The sequence below is a fragment of the Myodes glareolus genome, chromosome 24 (genome assembly GCF_982192425.1).
Source record: "Myodes glareolus chromosome 24, mMyoGla1.1, whole genome shotgun sequence".
Taxonomy (NCBI): domain Eukaryota; kingdom Metazoa; phylum Chordata; class Mammalia; order Rodentia; family Cricetidae; genus Myodes; species Myodes glareolus.
This window is the reverse complement of record NC_142049.1, coordinates 50694604-50711921: the sequence shown is the minus strand read 5'-3', so window position 1 is coordinate 50711921 and position 17318 is coordinate 50694604. Positions and strand designations below refer to the sequence as shown.

At 50.7% G+C, this 17318-nt stretch overlaps 1 protein-coding gene across 1 annotated transcript; it reads left to right on the top strand.

Moving 5' to 3' along the window:
* The first annotated feature begins 540 nt into the window (after positions 1-540).
* On the top strand, positions 541-13842 carry Etfb (electron transfer flavoprotein subunit beta). Its single transcript, XM_048432960.3, has 6 exons — positions 541-701; positions 8762-8920; positions 9185-9343; positions 10977-11039; positions 12702-12860; positions 13629-13842. The coding sequence occupies exons 1-6, from the start codon at positions 645-647 to the stop codon at positions 13797-13799; spliced, it is 768 nt and encodes a 255-aa protein (XP_048288917.3). The 5' UTR covers positions 541-644; the 3' UTR covers positions 13800-13842.
* Positions 13843-17318: the final 3476 nt, after the last annotated feature.

Here is a 17318-nt window from a genome sequence, read left to right as displayed (position 1 = left end):
GGGGCTTGTAGAGAGTAAAGGAGGTCAGGGGGAATGTGGACCGGTGGAAGCGGAGACATGGACACTGGAACATGGAGTGGACTCGGGGTGAGGGGGTGGGGTCACAGGAGATGTGGACGCAGGAAGAGCGTATGGGGATTAGCCGACACGGGGGAGTCGTAGGGGACGTGGGGACAGGAGACGAGAGGACACGGGGGAGTCACAGGGAAGGAAAGTGTATACGCATAGATAAGGAGGAAATATACAGGGAGAACGCGGAGGCAAGCAAACGAGGGGGGAAAGGCACAGGGCGCGCGTGGGAACACAGACACGGCGACCTGAAACGGTGAAAAAAGAGGGCTGTGAACTGCAGAGCTGGGGACTACAGAAGTACGGGAAGGAGGGGGGAGGACGAACTAGCTCCCAGCCAATTTCACTCCCAGGCGTGCCCTTTCCCCTACTTCGGCGCCACGCCCCCTCTCCCAATCGGCCCGCCCTGGACTCCGCCTCTCTCCGTATTCCGCTTTCCATTGGCTTCCCTTGGGCTGTGCAGCGATTGATTGGTTGGTGGCGCGGTGCGCAGGCGCAGAGACAGACACGGGGGCGGATTGACCGACGGTCCGCATAAGCAGCAACCTGACCCGGCCAGTGACTGCTGCGGGAAGATGGCGGAGCTGCGCGCGCTCGTGGCTGTCAAGAGGGTCATCGACTTCGCTGTGAAGGTGACTTTCCCCACCCCGACTCTGCCCCAGCACCTTGAGACCGCAGCTGTGAGCTTCCAGGATCAGGAGCGTACCCCGCATGGGAGATCCTCCTCAATTTCTATTGCCCTTTGACCAGTCATACCTGGAGCAAAGATCAAGGGCTCTGAGTTTCTGACAATCAGAACCCTCTGGGGTCACGACCCTGCTTCCCTCTTTCTCAGTCCCTTGATAACTGTGGGCTGGAGGAGTCATAGTTTCTGTTTAACACACGGGGAAACTGAAGCTCAAAGTCACTTAGCAAGGGAGAAACAGAATAGACACTTGTGTGGGGGGCCTGCGATTCAGTCTCTTTCTGACTGCATTACCTGCTCTGCAAGTACCGCACATGGGGAGCCTTCTGGTTCCTTAGGACTCAGAAACTGCCTCATCCACAAATCCACAGGTTGCTCGAGGAAACTCTTTTGCTAGAAAGGGAAGGAGACTTGTGTTTGCTTGAGAAGCGGTTTGAGGGCTGGACCCCTGAAGTCCTGGCTTCTCCCCAAAAAGAAGCTGGCATAGGCAGCATTGAATCAGACTGGGTTCCCAGGCCAGTCTCTCTCAATGCTTGGCCTATCCTGAACGGGAAAAGATGGTGACAGTTCCTGTGTGTCTATCCCCATCATCCTGGGAGTTCCCTTCTGTGTCCTTCACGTTTCCTAGCTTCCCTAGCATAGGACTGTGTGCCCAAGAGACCTCCAAGACAGGTGAAAACTGGCTACAACTGTGACATTAATACCACTGTCCCCACACCCCCACTGAGGAGTGATAGAGAATACAGAAGACAGACTCAGGCTTGAAATGGCCATGACTCTAACAGCAGACACTGAAGTGGGCACAGACCACCAGCAGACACAGGTCCTGCACAGAGTCTAATCCATTTGTACATCTTCCGTCCTCTTAATCCCATAGAGTGGATGAGGAAGCTGAGGCCTGTGGGGTCCCCCAGTTGGGGAAGCAGCCAGAGTCAGAAGTCCAGGCAAGTCCGGGGCTCTTGGCCTGTTTGCTATAGAGAAAACGGGTTGGCTTAGGGATCTAGCAGCCCATGACAGAGATGCTACTTCCAGACTTAATGATACACGCATGGGTTCCTGGGACCCGACTCAACCACCATTTATTATTTGTTTGTTTTGTCTGTGTGCGTGTTGGTGGGGAATCAAATCAAAACCTTCCAAATGCTAGGCCAGGCAAGTGCTGTACCATTGATCTATACCTCCAATCTTTTATCTGTTTTATTTTTAAAATAATAGTTATTATTTTATTAACAGGGCCTTTTTATTTAATTTTTAAAAATTATTTCTTTATTTTATGTGCATTGGTGTTTTGCCTGCATGCATGCATGTGTGAGGATGTTGAATACCCTGGGTCTGGGGTTTGCAGACAGTTGTGAGATACCATGTGGATAGCCCGGGTCCTCTGGAAGAGCAGCCAGTGCTCTTAACCACCGAGCCATCTCTCCAGTCCCTAAGTTTCTTTTTGAATTATGTCTATGTGTGTGGATATGCACACATAAGTATAGGGGCCCTTGAAAGCCAGAATAGGGCATCAGAGCTCCTGAAGCCAGAGTTACAGGTGATTGTGAGCTGCCTGATGGGGTGTTGGGAACTAAACCTGGGTCCTTTAGAAACACACCCAGTGTTCTTAACTGCTGAGCTATCTTCCCAGACCCTAGAGATAGTCTTATTTAGTCTAGGCTAGCCTGGAACTCACAATGATGATGAGGAGGACCTTGAACCCCTGATCCTCCTGCCTCCACATCCTGAGCGCTGGAATTACAGGTGTGTACTACCATGCGTGGGTCTCTGTGTTTTATTAATAGCCCAGGCTGGCCTTAGTCACCCCATCCCCAGCCTCGCAGCTGCAGCACCTCACCTTCTTGAATCAGCTCTAATCCCAGCACCTGCTAGGGCAGAACATGGGTCATGGTCATTTATGGTATGTCCAGTGAGAGCTGCGAGCTAAAAGTGAACCCAGCATGGTGTCTACCACACTCCTCTCCTCCAGGTCAGTGACACTTCCCTCCCACACTATGCTGGGCTTCCTACTTCATATCCAACATCTGCTGGCTCACTCCCTTAAAGGCAGTCAGGGAGTCAGACCTTGCTTGCTTCCTAATCACTTGGGCCAGACTTAGGCACCATTCTTTCTCCTAACCTCCAACCTCCTTTGGACTGTCAGTTCCCAACCCCACTCCTAATATACCACTGTTTCCTTTCCAGCCCCAGGCCCCAGGCTCCAAGTCTGAGCCCATTAGCCCCTGTTTCACCTGAACCCTAGCTCCAGCCTGCCCCCTGGATCCTGGCCTCTCCCCTTCAGTCCTTTCTCATAGCCTTGGGGGTTCTTACACACAGGACCGGCCCTATCTTGTCCTTCTTAGGGTTCTGTGGCCCCAGCACTTTCCATACAAAGTCCCAGTTCCTTGGACTGGCTTTGGGGACCCTTCGTTATTTGGTGCCGCCATCTGTGTCCCTCCTAGGGCCCTCACTTGCCATTTCTGCTTACATGCCTCCAGCCTGTGCCCATGTAAACCGATTCCTTAGCCTCTGTCCTTCCTGCTCTACTTTCCAGTGTCTTCTTCCCGTCTTGACAATTGTGACAAGTTGATTGTGTCAACTTTGACCCAACCTCCTTTCTCCACAGAACCCTGGTCCTGTTCTGTAATCCCTTTTCATAGCATATGGTGGTCCTCTGTTTCCCCCACTGTGCCACCTGCACCCCCATTTCCAGATTGGCAGCTACCAAGTCTGTCTCACCTCTGTTTCCACCGTCACCCAGTCCCTCGTAGTGTTTACACAAAGATCACCTTTGCTGAGGCCTGCTGTGATCCCTTGGCGGAGATTGCAGTGCTCAGGGGCCCTGCCACTCCAGACTCCACTGTGTAAGCAGCATCACCTCTTATTGCCATTCTGGAATTTGAGATCTGCTGGGGAAAGAGTGTCTGGTATGTTCACAGTAGGAGCAGGCTCAGGCTGCAGGCATGCTATCAGAAAGGTTCATCCTACTGATAAAATGGTCTTTAAAATTATTTTTGTTTTATGTGTAATAAGGTTTGCCTGTAAATTTGTTGTGTGCAGTATTTGCATACACTGCTCTTAGTGACCGGGAGAAGGCATCCGATCCTCTAGAACTGAATTTACAGAGGGTTGTGAGCCACCATGTGAGTGCTGGGAACTGATTCCCAATCGTGTTCTTCACCACTGAGTCCTCTCTCCAGATCCGGAGAGAATGGCCTGCACTCCAGAGCCACCTGTCTGGGCCACTGTTGTCTCTGTGGCTTTGAGAGAGTTAACGAGCCACGCCGAGTCCTGTTCTCCTCCTCTTGGCAGTGGCTCTTACAGCACTACCTACTTTATGGGGCTCAATTACTTTTTATTGCATTTGTTTATTTGTGTGGGGGTGGGTTGTGCACATGTCATGGTCCTACTGTGGAGGCCAGAAGCCAGCTTGAGGGCGTGGGTTCTCCACTCGACTGTGTGGGTTTCCGAGATCAAATTCAGGTTGTCAGGCTTGGCAGTACCCTTATCTACTGAACCGTCTCAGTGGCCCCAAAAGGTAGCCCAGGCTAATCTGAAACATCCTCCTCGTACGTATCCTGCTGGAAGGACCACCACCGTGGATTGCTGAGTTGGGAAAATAGTCCTTAAAAACGGTGCCTTCTGCAGTGAGTGCTGCCAACTGTTTGAACTGAGAATGATGGGAGCCTCTTTAGCAACCTTCTTAAAATACAGCCAGTGCCTGCAGAGATGGAAAAGGTGATATTAATGGGTATTTGGCAACTCTGTGATGTTTGGTTATGGTCAGGGGCACATTTTCCATAAGGGTTAACTCTCTTTGAGTTACACAGGAGAGGGAGGATAATTAGAGTGGCCGCCCCACCCCTTCCCTTTACTACCTACACACTTTCACCTCCCAGCCTCAGGCCCGGCTGTAACCTCCAGGAGACATTTGGTGCCACCCGTGTGACCTCCCATGGGGCTGTGCTGCTCTGCTTGTGCTGTGCCCACCAGTGCCCTTTCCATTTGGAAAAGTGTGGCACAGACCCAAGCGGAAGCCTGTGCACTGTGTCAACGCCCCCCCCCCCCAGAAAGGCGGCCAGAAGCTGCATTTTAAAACTCCCTCTTTAAAAAAGTGTGTGTGCATGTGTGTATGCATGCACAAGCAGGCTTACATGTATGTGCCATGGGCCTAGGTCAGAGGTTCTCTCCATGTGGCGCCTGGGAATCAGAGTCAGGTTGTCAGGCTTGGCACCTGTACACACTGAGTCTGCTCACTGGACCTCTGTTTCCTTTGTCTCCATTTGTTTTTGTTTTCACGCCTCCTAACCTGGCCTTGAAGTTCTAATTCTCCTGCTTCTGCCTCCCAAGTACTGGAATTATAGGTGTGCACCCTTACTCTGCTCACAGAAGCCCCTTTCCTTGTATTCTTATCTACCCTGGAAGCTTCCTCTTGAACACTAAAAGTTCAAGGCCAGCCCAAGCTACAGTGAATCCAAGGCTTTCTGAGCAATGTAATAATACGCCATCTCGAAATTAAAGGGGGGAGACATTGCTGATGATGTAGTTCAGTGTCCAGTGTTTAACCAAAACAAGGCAATCTCGGGGTTGTCTCTCTAAAAGGGAATAAGAAATAGTTTATTTTAGAGCTATTTTGAGTGACCATGGCCCAGCAACACAGATTAAGGTTACCAAATTACATCTTCCAATGTGGAAGCAGTTTCATGAAGTTTTCATAGTTTTTCAGAGCAAAGGAAGTCATCAAGAAGATCAAGGCAAGTTTAAAATACACTGGTGTCTGAGCCGAGAGGCTTTTCTATAGGCCTAAAATGCTACATAATGGCATCCTTCGCCTTTGGATTGGTGGAAGCCAGTGGTCTGCTAAGTTAATAGATTCTAAAGGTTTTTATCTATTAGTCCCAAGATGTTAGTTCAGATGCACAGGAGGGCCAAGGCTAAGCTAGAACTAGCCCAAGATAAGGTAATTAGCCTCTGGACCTTCAGCATTCCAATCTTTCCGCGGTCCTGATATTCTCATCAGTTGAAATCTGCAGACACAGCTTCTTTTCAGGAGCTTTCTTTCTTTCTTTCTTTCTTTCTTTCTTTCTTTCTTTCTTTCTTTCTTTCTTTCTTTCTTTCTTTTTTTTCCTGGATGTAGTAGACACAACTGCTAACTCCATAGAGCCTCCTGCTAAGACAGTCTTGTTAGACCCCCTCCCTCTGCTCCCACTTCCTCCCTGGGTGATCTTGGATCAGCACTTGGTTTCTTGTGCCTCAATTACTCCAATGTGGCAATGACAGTGACCAAGTTCCCTGACAGTTAGGACAAGCTTCAAGAATTCAGACTGCTAACGTGAATTAGACCCTTGGAGCAGGGCTGGCTGCATGGGCCAAAGCTTAGACTGCTGAGTCATCTGAATTCATGTCTGAAGGACCAGCAAGAGAGGGCTGGAGATCCCACTCAGTGGCGGGGTGCTGCTGGCGTGCTAGGCTGAACCTCAGTTCTGTAGATGTGTCAAGTCAGCCATCCTTTGCTGGCTCAGTCCCTCCCAGTAGCTGGAAACATGTCGGGTACCTCTAAAGGGGGCTCTCTGGGCAGGCGAGCTGGCAGATTTCCTTGACCCCTTTTTGTATCCAAGGAGTCCACAGTGAGATCATTCCTGGGCCTTCCCCAACTTAACCAGCACAAACTTTTCCTGCCGAGGGGGTTTCCTCCCTATCTTAAAAGAGGAGACTCATATATTACATTTTTTTTTTTTTGAAGATAGGGTCTCAAGTAACCCAAGCTGGTCTCAAACTTTTGTAGCCAAAGATAAGCTTGCACTTCAGATTCTTCCATTTCTTCTGTCCGAAATTCTGGAGTTACAGGCCCATATCACCATACTTGATTTATCTGGTCCTGTGGGTGGAGCCCAAGGCTGCTTGCATGCCAGGCAAGCACTCTGCAAACTAGGCTACATCCCCAGCCCTATCTTGAATTTTGTTTTTTAAGGCAAAGGTTTTTGTTTTTATTTTACTTGCTGGCATGTCTTAAGTGCATAGGGAGGTGATTTGGGACCTTAGTTGTGACCTTGTAAGGCAGGCAGTTATCACCAGTTTGTTGGCCAGGATTTGCTTCACAGGTAGTTGATGTGGGATTCCCCTGTGTATGCTGTGAATACCATTGGTTGATAAAGAAACTGGCTTGTCCTGATAGGGTAGAGTAGAGCTAGGTGGGAAAAACTAAACTGAATGCTGGGAGAAAGAAGGTGAAGTCAGAGAGAGGCCATGTAGTCCCGCCAGAGACAGACACTGGAACTTTACCTGGTAAGCCACAGCCACACGGCAGTACACAGATTACTAGAAATGGGATAAATTAAGATATAAGAGTTAGCCAATAAGAAGCTAGAGCTAATGGGCCAAGCAGTGATTTAATTAGTACAGTTTCTGTGTGGTTATTTCGGTTCTGGGTGGCTGGGATGAACAAGCAGCCTCCTACAACAGGTAGTGATGTATAGGACAGCTCAAAACTAGGGCTGTTAACCCAGAATTTATGAGGATCACAACTCTAGGGCTAGCCTGGGCCACAAAGCAAGTTTAAGGCCAGTATGGGTAAATTTGTAAGACCCTGTGTCAACATAAAAAGAGCTAACTGGTGGAATGCCTGCCTAAAATCTACCAATGAGGAGCTGGGGTCCTGCCTCAGAGACAAAACTTCTGCTAGAATCCTCCAGTGAGAAACTAGGGACATGCCTCAGTGGTCGAATCCCCATTAAAACCTCCCTCCAGTGTAGCTCAGAGGTAGAGCCTCTGCCTTGCATGCCTTTGGAAGGCCATTGGTGTCTATCACAAAAGTCAGTGCTGCTGGCCTCTCTACCATGAAACTGCACTGGCTGCACTGGCTTCCCTTAACTCTCTCTGCTTCTCCAACTCCTTTCTGCATCAGGGCCTTAGCACCTGCTGCAGCCTTCCCTGGGGTACTGTTCCTCACTCTTCACTGGGTCGACCTCGGTCCTCTTTCAGATCTTAGCCTGAGGGCCACCATCCCGTGGAGCTCTTGCCTAACAGCTTCCTCAGGCCCCTGCTGTCATCCCTCAACAGCTTCAGAAAGCCCTGGAAGTCCTCAGGTGGTACCTCAGGGGCTGCCAGACTGTGACACCTTCAACTAACGATCGCAGCTCAAAGCCCGCTCCTCCTCTGTGCATGGGCATGATGAGAGCTGGTCTCTGAGGAGAAGTACAGTGGCTCAGAGCCAGGGACTTTTCTTTTGTGGTGGGTAGCAGTGTTGGGTACAGCTATGACACACGTCTGTAAGCCTGGCACTAGAGCTGAAGGAAGTGAAGTTGTCCTTTGATCTCTGCATGCAACCCAGAACACACATGAAGGCACATACAAATACACAACAGTAGCATTTAAAATTTTATTTTTAATTATATATGTGTGTGTTTGTATGTGCACAAGTGAATACAGTACATAAAGAGGCCAGAAGAGGGCGTCAGACCCGCTAGAGCTGGGGCTATGGGCAGATGTGGTGCTCCAGTCCTCTGGAAGAGCAGCAAATCTTTAAAAAATATACAGACGTTAATAAACCAGTTCTCCGCTGGGCCACATCCTGAGTTCGGGCCTATGGAACTGAATTTGGCTGTTTGTTTTGAGCTGGTCTCACTGCACAGCCCGCCCTCAAGCTCCTCCTGAACCTCTTGCCTCGCCACCCTTGTGTTTGGATTTCCTGGTAGGTGTTGTTCACTGGGACTAAAGCATATAAAACTTTCTCCCATAAATATACACGTGTGTGTGTGCACACACACAAACACGCATGTGCATATGCCAAGGGTAGAGACAGTCCAGACAACCATGTCAAATGACTCTCTGCTTAGTAAAATCTGAGTGAGAGGTGAGAGGGTGGCCTGGCATCACCTGTGAGTTCTACAGGGTCCGGAACCAATGCCCTAGACAAGGTCGTGGCCCTTTGTGGACCTCTGCGGTCTCCATTTAGCTGTGCAAGGGTCAGCACTAGGCCCTGGCCTTAAGCCCCCCTCTGACACTGTGCCTTCCTTGTCTGCCACACAGATCCGGGTAAAGCCTGACAAGTCAGGCGTGGTCACCGACGGTGTGAAGCATTCCATGAACCCTTTCTGTGAGATTGCAGTGGAGGAGGCTGTGCGGCTCAAAGAGAAGAAGCTGGTAAAGGAGGTCATTGCTGTCAGCTGCGGCCCTGCCCAATGCCAGGTACCCCGGGACCCTGAGTGGGAGCGAGGAGGCCGGGACCTCAGTTCCTGTCTGAGGGAACAGAGCTGGGGCCTGAACCCTGGATCTGAAGGAGGAGGGTTAGGGCCTAAACTCTAGGTCTGAGGGAGGAGGCTGGGGACTGGATCCTGGGTCTGAGGGAGGAAGGTTGGGCCTAGACCCTAGGTCTGAGAGGAGACTGGGTCTGGGGACTCTTGGTCACGAGCATGATGAACGATGTCTAGTTAACTGCTCTGCCCACTTCAGGAGACCATCCGCACTGCTCTGGCCATGGGTGCAGACAGAGGCATCCATGTGGAGGTGCCAGCGGCACAGGCAGAAAGCTTAGGCCCCTTACAGGTGGCCCGGGTCCTCGCCAAGCTGGCTGAGAAGGAGAAGGTGGACCTTTTGTTCCTGGGCAAGCAGGTTGGTGTGCCAGTTCTTCAATTGCCCACCCCTCCTCGCACTGCTTGGGGTAGGTGTGAGACCACTGCAGCAGGCTCAGTCTGGCAGCTGACACACCCTAGGTCAAGCAGCACGGGCCACTGTGAGTGTCAGAAAGATGCTTTTGGTCAAGTTCGGAGTTCAGCAAGCTGTGTTTTGGGCTCACTTGGGTGAGACAGAGGCCTGGCTGTGTCAGGGGCAGTGTAGGAACAGTAATAGCTTAAGAACATGCTGAGTCTGCCTTGATAGCTGTGTCTGTTTGGGACAGGAGTGTGAACAACCGAAGAACAACGTGCTGAGTGGAGAGTCAGACCCTTGGGTGTGTGAAGGCTAAGACATCGGGGGATGTGGGCAGGAATTCAGGAGACTGGCCTGGCCTTGAAACAGACTTGAGTGTGTTTGTTAGAGCACGAGGGAGCCACGCCGTCTGTGAGCAGGAGAGGCAGGATCTCTTCTGGGGCCCGGGTGAATGGCCTGGAGTTTGGAGAAGGTGGCCCAAGGCTGCACTGCCCCTGTTTCACCTGTCCCCTCTGGAGACTCAGGGGCACTGCCCTTCCTGTGGGAGCTGCCCCGCCACCCTGCCACTGAGTTCAGTTCTCAGCAACTACATGGTGGCTCACAACCATCTATAGTGGGATCTGATGCCCTCTTACGGTGTAAAGTCATACATAAGATAGAGCACTCATTCATAAAATAAATAAATCTTTTTTAAAAAGGATACACTTCATGGTGTCACAAGAGGAGGGCAGAAGGGGGATGTGGGAACAGCCACAGGCAGAGGGGAGGAGGGGGATGACGGGATTATGAATGGGTGCTGAGAAGGTGGGAGATCAATGAGGCATAGAGGCAGAGGATACAGGAAGCCAAAGAGGCAGCTGGGGTCCTAGGGATGGGAGAGGGGCTCCAGGGCTAGCCTTGGGAAAAGGGTATAAGTGCAGGTCATGGGAATCCTGCCGGCATGGGGAAAGTCAGATAATGGAAGACATTACCAAAAGCTGGGGAATCACAGCAGAATCCATAAACTGAGACCAAGTGCTAAATCAGGAAACAAACCAAAAAGACGGGGCCTGGTGGGGTTGGGGTCCAGGGATCCCTGGAACTAGGTGTTGGCAGCTGGCATTTAGCAGCTCCAGGAACATCAGGGTTTCATGATCCATCTTGAGTCCTGTGTCCCCCACCCCGAACAAATCAGTGGAGTATGAAGGGGAGGGTGGATAGAATATTTCTACTGCCTTTGCTCTTGTTCCTTCCGGTTTCTGCTCTGGCAGGCACAGATCCTGGCTGCCTTGTAGAGGTTAGGTGAATGAATGACCACACAGAGGTCAAAAGGGATGCCCAGTGGCTCCATATCCCTGCACAAGTGACTGCTTATTCCCTTTGTCCCAGGGAAGAAGTCATTCTAGAATAGGAATCAACCACTATGGCTCCAGGAAACATCTGCTTTGCCAATAAAGTTTTATTGGTACAGCCAGGGTGCTATGTGATCTGCTTGCACAGCTTGCAAAGCCTAAGTATTTCCCGCCCTGCCTGCTGAGCACTCTTACTGATAAGAAGTCTAAACAGCTGGAACAAGCCCGGGCACCATCATGAAGTCCTCCCTCTCTCTGTCTGCCAGGCCATTGATGATGACTGTAACCAGACAGGTCAGATGACAGCTGGACTTCTGGACTGGCCGCAGGTGAGGCTGGGGTAAGGAGCACCCAACCACTCCCTGGGACTGTTGCACCTTCTGTCTTCGTCTCCTGCTGTGCTGTTCTCCTCCACTGGCTTTCTGGTTCTCGCAATGTTCTGCTTCAAATCTCTGCTCAGAGGATCTTTCTTGCCCTCAGTGGATGAAGCAATGTTCTGAAGAGACAAGTTTACCAATTACTAGACTATCAGGATTTTTTTAACAACTTTACTGAGAAATCAGGGACCTACAGTAAGCTGTGCACCTAGAGCGTATGATTTACGGTGAGAGACCTTGTCTCAAAAAATAAAGTGGAGGGCTGGATAGAGGTGCTTACCCCCGAGCCTGCTGGCCTGAGTCTGATCCCCTGGACCCACGGTAGGAAAAAAACCAACTCCACAGCTTTTATATATATGTGTGTGTTTTACATATATAAATTTAAATAGCTAGATGTAAACTGTAAGAATAATAAGCTGGAGCATGGCTGAGGAAGGCGCCAACTGCTGCCCCCTGGGCTCCACACGCACCTGCACAGCCACACAGCCGCAAAACCACACGAAGGTCGCCACCTGGCACAGTTTGAAAGTCATTGCCAGAGTCATAATGCACCTCGAATATCAGGTTTTAAATTTAAGCCAGTGAGGACATGGCAAGAGGACTCAGCAGGTAAAGGCTCTTGGTGCCAAGTCTGACCACCCGACTTCCATCCCTGAGAAGGAGCTGCTCATTTTCTGTTCTCCACCCTTGAGCACGGTGATGATGGGCCTGCCCCAGTTTACGTGGTGCTGGGGATGCAGCGCAAGGCCTTGTGCATAGCAGACAAGCATTGTACCCACTGAGTTACATCCCCCACCTCCAAGTTCCTGATTCTATGGGAGAGTTGAAATCTTAGCTGGTATCGAGGACAGGAGCGATGGCTCGAAAGTTATAGCATGGTCCCCAGTACCCATGTCAGGACGCGCACTGCCTGTGACTCCAGTGGCAGGGGATCCAACAGCCATAGCCGAGACAGTGTCAACAAAGCAGAGTCAAGGAAGTGACGTGTCTAGTGTGTTCTACCCTTTCTCCGTCTATCTCTTAAAGACTTTTTATTATTTTTATTTACATATATGTGTATATCTGTGTGAATGTGTGTGGGTGCCCTCAGAGACCAGAGGTGGCACTGGATCCCCTACAGCTGGAGTTACAGATGGATGTGAACCACTTGAACTTGGATCCTCTGGAAGGGCACTAAGTGTTCTTAAAGTAGTCTTCTCTCTAGCTCCTAATTTATTTTATTGTTAATTTTGTTGTGTGTGTGGGGGTTCCATGTGTGCAGGTGCCTACAGAGGCCAGAAGAGGGCATCAGATCCCTGGCGCTGTAGTTACAGGCAGTTGTAAGCCACCCACATGGCTGCTGGGAAGCAGACTCAGCAACTCTGCAAGAGCAGCAAGTGCTTTTAACCACCGAGTCACCTCTCCGCCCCATTGCCACATTTGAATGAAAACGTGAAGATGAGCCCGCACCAGCGTTTGCTTGTGTCTGTCACCATGACTTTACGTGTCACAAGCGCTCTTGTCTTCCGTGCCCACCTGCTCATTCCACCCCTCTTTGCTTCTGCCCAGCAGCAGAGTCTAAGGCCTGCTCAGCGCCTGTTTTGAATTTACTTTTCTCTGCCGCTTCCCCTCCAGGGCACATTCGCCTCTCAGGTGACACTGGAGGGAGACAAGATAAAAGTGGAGCGGGAAATCGATGGGGGTCTGGAGACCCTACGCCTGAAGCTGCCGTCTGTGGTGACTGCCGACCTGAGGCTCAATGAGCCTCGCTATGCCACCCTGCCCAACATCATGGTGAGTGGTTGGGGCAAGCCATGGGGGCCTCTTATGGGAAGGACTGGTGCCTCCTCGGTGATTGGATGGCACAAGGGATATAACACCCGAAGGAGAGGGTCACCTGGCCATCCCGGCTAACAGTTCCCAGGCTCTCTTCTGCCGGTGGTAATGTTACCGGGCTAGTGTAGCGACAGGAAACCTGTCAGGGTCACAGCTGGTAGAAAGTCTCTGCAGTCCCCAGAGGGGTTTCTTCCTGTCATCCTAGCCAGTGGGAGTTCACTGGACAACCCTGGGCAAATTACAAGGCTTCATCCAGTCACCTTAGCTCATGAGGGAGGCTCATGGCTATCTTTGCCGGTTGGCAGTCATTTTTAGGGTATCTTGGTGGGAGCTAAGGTCTCTTGGTCAAAAGGAAATTGATCCCAAATCCTCACAGCAAGCAGGATAAGTTCTTTTGGTCTGCTTGGCCAGAATGGTGTTTGGTGAGTCACCTTGGCCAATATGGAAGGTTGAGTGTGTCACCTTGCCTATTAGGGGGATTCAGTGGGTCAGCTTCGCAGCAGTCTGTTCTCCCTGTGCTCCGTGAGAAGCTTCGGATGGGTCACTAAGGGGGAGCTTCTGCTGTAATGGCGTCTCAGCCTGTAGGAATAGACTACTTCCAGTGTAACTGTGAGAAAGTCTAGCCCTGGCCAGCAGGGAGGTCCTCTGTGTGTACACCACTCACCGAGAGGAAGTAGGGTCAGGACGGGCTTGGTAGCCCTGTGAGCCACCAATTCCTGTGTGCAGAAAGCCAAGAAGAAGAAGATTGAAGTGATCAAGCCTGGAGACCTGGGTGTGGACCTGACCTCCAAGGTCTCTGTGATCAGTGTGGAGGAGCCCCCTCAACGCCTGGCAGGAGTCAAGGTGGAGACCACAGAGGACCTGGTAGCCAAGTTGAAGGAAGTGGGGCGGATCTGAGACCCTACCTGGTACTCTGCAATAAAACCGTGCCTTTCCAAGACGCTGCCTCTGTTTCCTCATTCTGTGGATGTCCATTCCTTGATTCAGTCATCCAACAACGTGGCAGGCCCTGTGCAGGGTGAGGCTGAGGAGCGAGCCTTTGAGTCACAGCCTGCCATTGACTTCACTGTGGCGGAATGGAGGCCGGTACCGGCTGATGAGGGCTGGGCAGAGATGCACACTGACCTTTGGGGTCTTCCCTGGGATACCTAGCCTGACAGGTGGGCCCAGAGAACCTTCCTGAAGATGGTGTTCAGACGAATGCTGGAGGAATATCGGGGAGACAAGGGTCATAGCTGCAGAGGGTTTGGGTAGTCCGACATCTGGCTAGACAGCTCCCTACTGAGACTTGGCACCCAAAAAGGAATGAGGCTAGAATTCCTCTGCTGAGGGACACATAGGCCAGCAAGACACTGAAAGCTGTGGCCTGGGTCTGTGGTTCCGTGCAGAGCACTTGCCTAGCATCAGGACACCTGCCTTCCACTCCAGCAACAGAAGACTCCAGTCAAAGATGGTGCCTGTTGACTAGAATCCCAGCGCCAGGCTGAGGCAGGAGGAGTGCTGTGAGTCTGAGGCCAGTGTGGACCTCACAGTGCAAACAACAGACAAATTCTCAGGTGTAGAGACTCTTGATCCTCAGACTCGTCCTCGCCAAACTGTCCCTGGCAGACCAGAGCACATGGCACGGCCTTAGAGTTCAGACCCCACCTCTGGCTGGTTCTAGCTCTGGGATCCTGAGGCAGGTGATCTTTGAGTCAAGGCTGCAGCTCATCAGGTGGGATTAGAATAATAATAGCTGTGAATTCAGGTGGCTTTTTGTGGTATGACTTCACTGCTTCAAACAGCGTTAGGCTTAGATTGCTCACGAGTCTCTAGTCTGGACATGTGCTGTAGTACTCTGCACTGTAATCCAGCTGCTTGAGCCCTCCCCGAAGCTTTTTGTTTAAAGAGGAGATTTATTTTATTTATGTGTATATGTATGAGTGTGTGTGTGTGTCAGGAGGGTATGTGTGCATGGTTAAAGGCACCTCTGGAAGCCAGAGGCAGGGGCTCTGCTGGAGTTAGACTCACAGGTGGCTGTGAACCACCGACGGGTGCTAGCAAGAGCAGGAAGAACCTTAGCCTTCCCTCCAGCCCTAGAATATTTTTGGTTTATTTTTGAAGGTTTCATAGATATATGCAATATATCTTGCCAGGCATGATGATGCAGACATTTAATTACAGCCCTGGGGAGGCAGAGGCAGAAGCAGGCAGGTCTCTGTGAGTTTAAGGCCATCTTGATCTATATACCAAGTTCCAGAACAGCCAGAACTACACAGAGAGACCCTGTCTCTTCCATTGTGTCCCCATCCTGTCTTCACATCGTCTTATTTTTAGATAGTTTTTGTAACCCTCTAATGCCAATCAGTCCTGCTGTAATGTGGATGGATCTTGTTGGCCAATTCTTGTGCAGATAATCACAGTTACCAGTGTTACCGCACTGTCGCCCCCTCCAGCTGTTACATTCTTTCTGCCTCTTCTGTGGTATTCGGGTGGCAGAGGGAATGGTACCGATGTCCCATTTAGGGCTGAGCACTCAAAAGTCAATTTCATTAAGATGGTGGCAGTCTCTGAGAGACCCACGGAGGCTCTGAGGGGAGAGGAGTCGTCTGCTGAGCCCACAGCCACTCTGAGACAACTGAAAACAGGCAGGCCTTATGGGGAGACGCTTTTAAAAAGTGCTCTCACAGAGTGGAAGGGAAGATGGAGGAGCAGAGCTGTGCATGCGGTGGACACGGCTGTGAAGGGTGTAGGAATGGTATGGGCGCATGGCTGCATGGTTACTGAACAGGGCCAGTCCTTGGCCAGCAGGCTGACCGCCACCATGGAGCCACTGTGTGCAGCAGTCTGGAACTGGTAGAGAAGCATGTCCTTACTGAATATGGCTGCTCACAGGCCCGTGGGCTGGTCCACAGCATGGAGACAATGCTGCTCACGCTGCTGGGGAGAGGAGATGGCGGGGCTGCGGCATCACCCACAGGTTACAAGTACAGAAGGTCATACCAGTGAGCCACAGGGCAGCTGGCACCAAGGGCAGGGAGGTCTGCGGTAGCCTGAAGCTCTTAAGGATCCTGTCCTTAAGATGCCCTGCAGACCCCCAAGATCACCCTGACTTTGGGCAACAACAGGTTATCTGAGGTGATTCTCAATGATAATTAACTAGAAACCTTGAACCAAACCAATGACTTGTTGCACTAAGTATTTGCATGTAAAGCTGTTTGGGCAATGTCGGTGAACAAATGTGTGATAGAGAGGTGGGACACATGGCTGAATGAATAGGCATGTGTGCAGAAAAGAGGTGGAGACAGGTGTGGGAGCGTGCTGCTGGTCAGGAAGCGTGTCATTGCCAAATAGGACCTGCAGGATGGTATGCAACAGGCTCTGCTGCACACTGACTCCGAGCACGGACAGGATGTCAGAGGTGGAGAGCAGGTCATTTTCTGGGTTGGACCTTCTTGAAAGACCCTCATGGTCTGTGTGTCGCTGGAGGCCATGTTGATGTTCGTGATTCATGTTACCACTGGATGCCATGTTGTCGTGGCCTGTGCTGCTGCCTGAAACCATGTTGATGTCCGTGGCCCATGCTGCTGCCAAGGGCCATGTTGGCTGTTTTGAAATCTGGTCAGTCTGCCACTGGGGACCATGTTGAGGTGTGTGTTTCCTGATGCTGATGAAGGCCCTATGGATGACCATGTTCTGTGCTCGTGCTGGACCATGTTGATGTCCAAAGGCCATGCTGATGTATGAGGCCTGTGTGCCATGCTTTCTTTTGGGCCACCAACCAGCTCTCAAGCTCCCAAATCATGACTTGGAAACTTATGAATAGTTATAACTGCTCGGCCTTCGTTTATGCTCATTTCTGGCTAGCTCTTTTTTTTTTCTTAACGTAAATTAACCTGTTTGTCTTCATCTATATTTTGCCTTGAGCTTTTTTATTTTTATTGAACCGTCTTTCTTTTTGTTTATTTTACTTTCCTGCTGCCTGTGTGTCTGGCTGGCTGGCGGCTGCCTGACTTCTGGCCCTGGGTATGTCCCTCTTCTCTTCTTTCTTCTCTCTTGAGCCTTAGATTTCTCCTCCTACTTATTCTCTCTGCCCACCAGCCCTGCCTGCCCTCTCCTGCCTCGCTATTGGATATTCAGCTTTTATTAGAGCAATCATGTGCCTTAGGCAGGCAACGTGAAACAGCAACACATATAATTAAAAATGAAACATAAACAAATGTAACACACATTTCCCCAGTTAAAGTAATGTTCCACAATAGGTCTGTGCTCTTGCCAAGAGTCATGTTGATGTCTGTGGTCCACGCTGTTGCCAGAAACCACGTGGAAATAACTACAACTAACTGCAAAGGGCAAACACTTCTTCTGCAGTGGCATTAATGACTGCAGACTCACAGCTGAGATGAGAGACAATGAAGGCTTATGTGACATCCCCAA

Excerpts from the sequence above, each read along its gene's own strand:
- Etfb (XM_048432960.3), top strand. The coding sequence starts at position 645 with ATGGCGGAGCTGCGCGCGCTCGTGGCTGTCAAGAGGGTCATCGACTTC. Across the intron at positions 702-8,761 it reads TCATCGACTTCGCTGTGAAG|ATCCGGGTAAAGCCTGACAA; the intron begins GTGACTTTCCCC and ends TCTGCCACACAG. Across the intron at positions 9,344-10,976 it reads TTTTGTTCCTGGGCAAGCAG|GCCATTGATGATGACTGTAA; the intron begins GTTGGTGTGCCA and ends TCTGTCTGCCAG.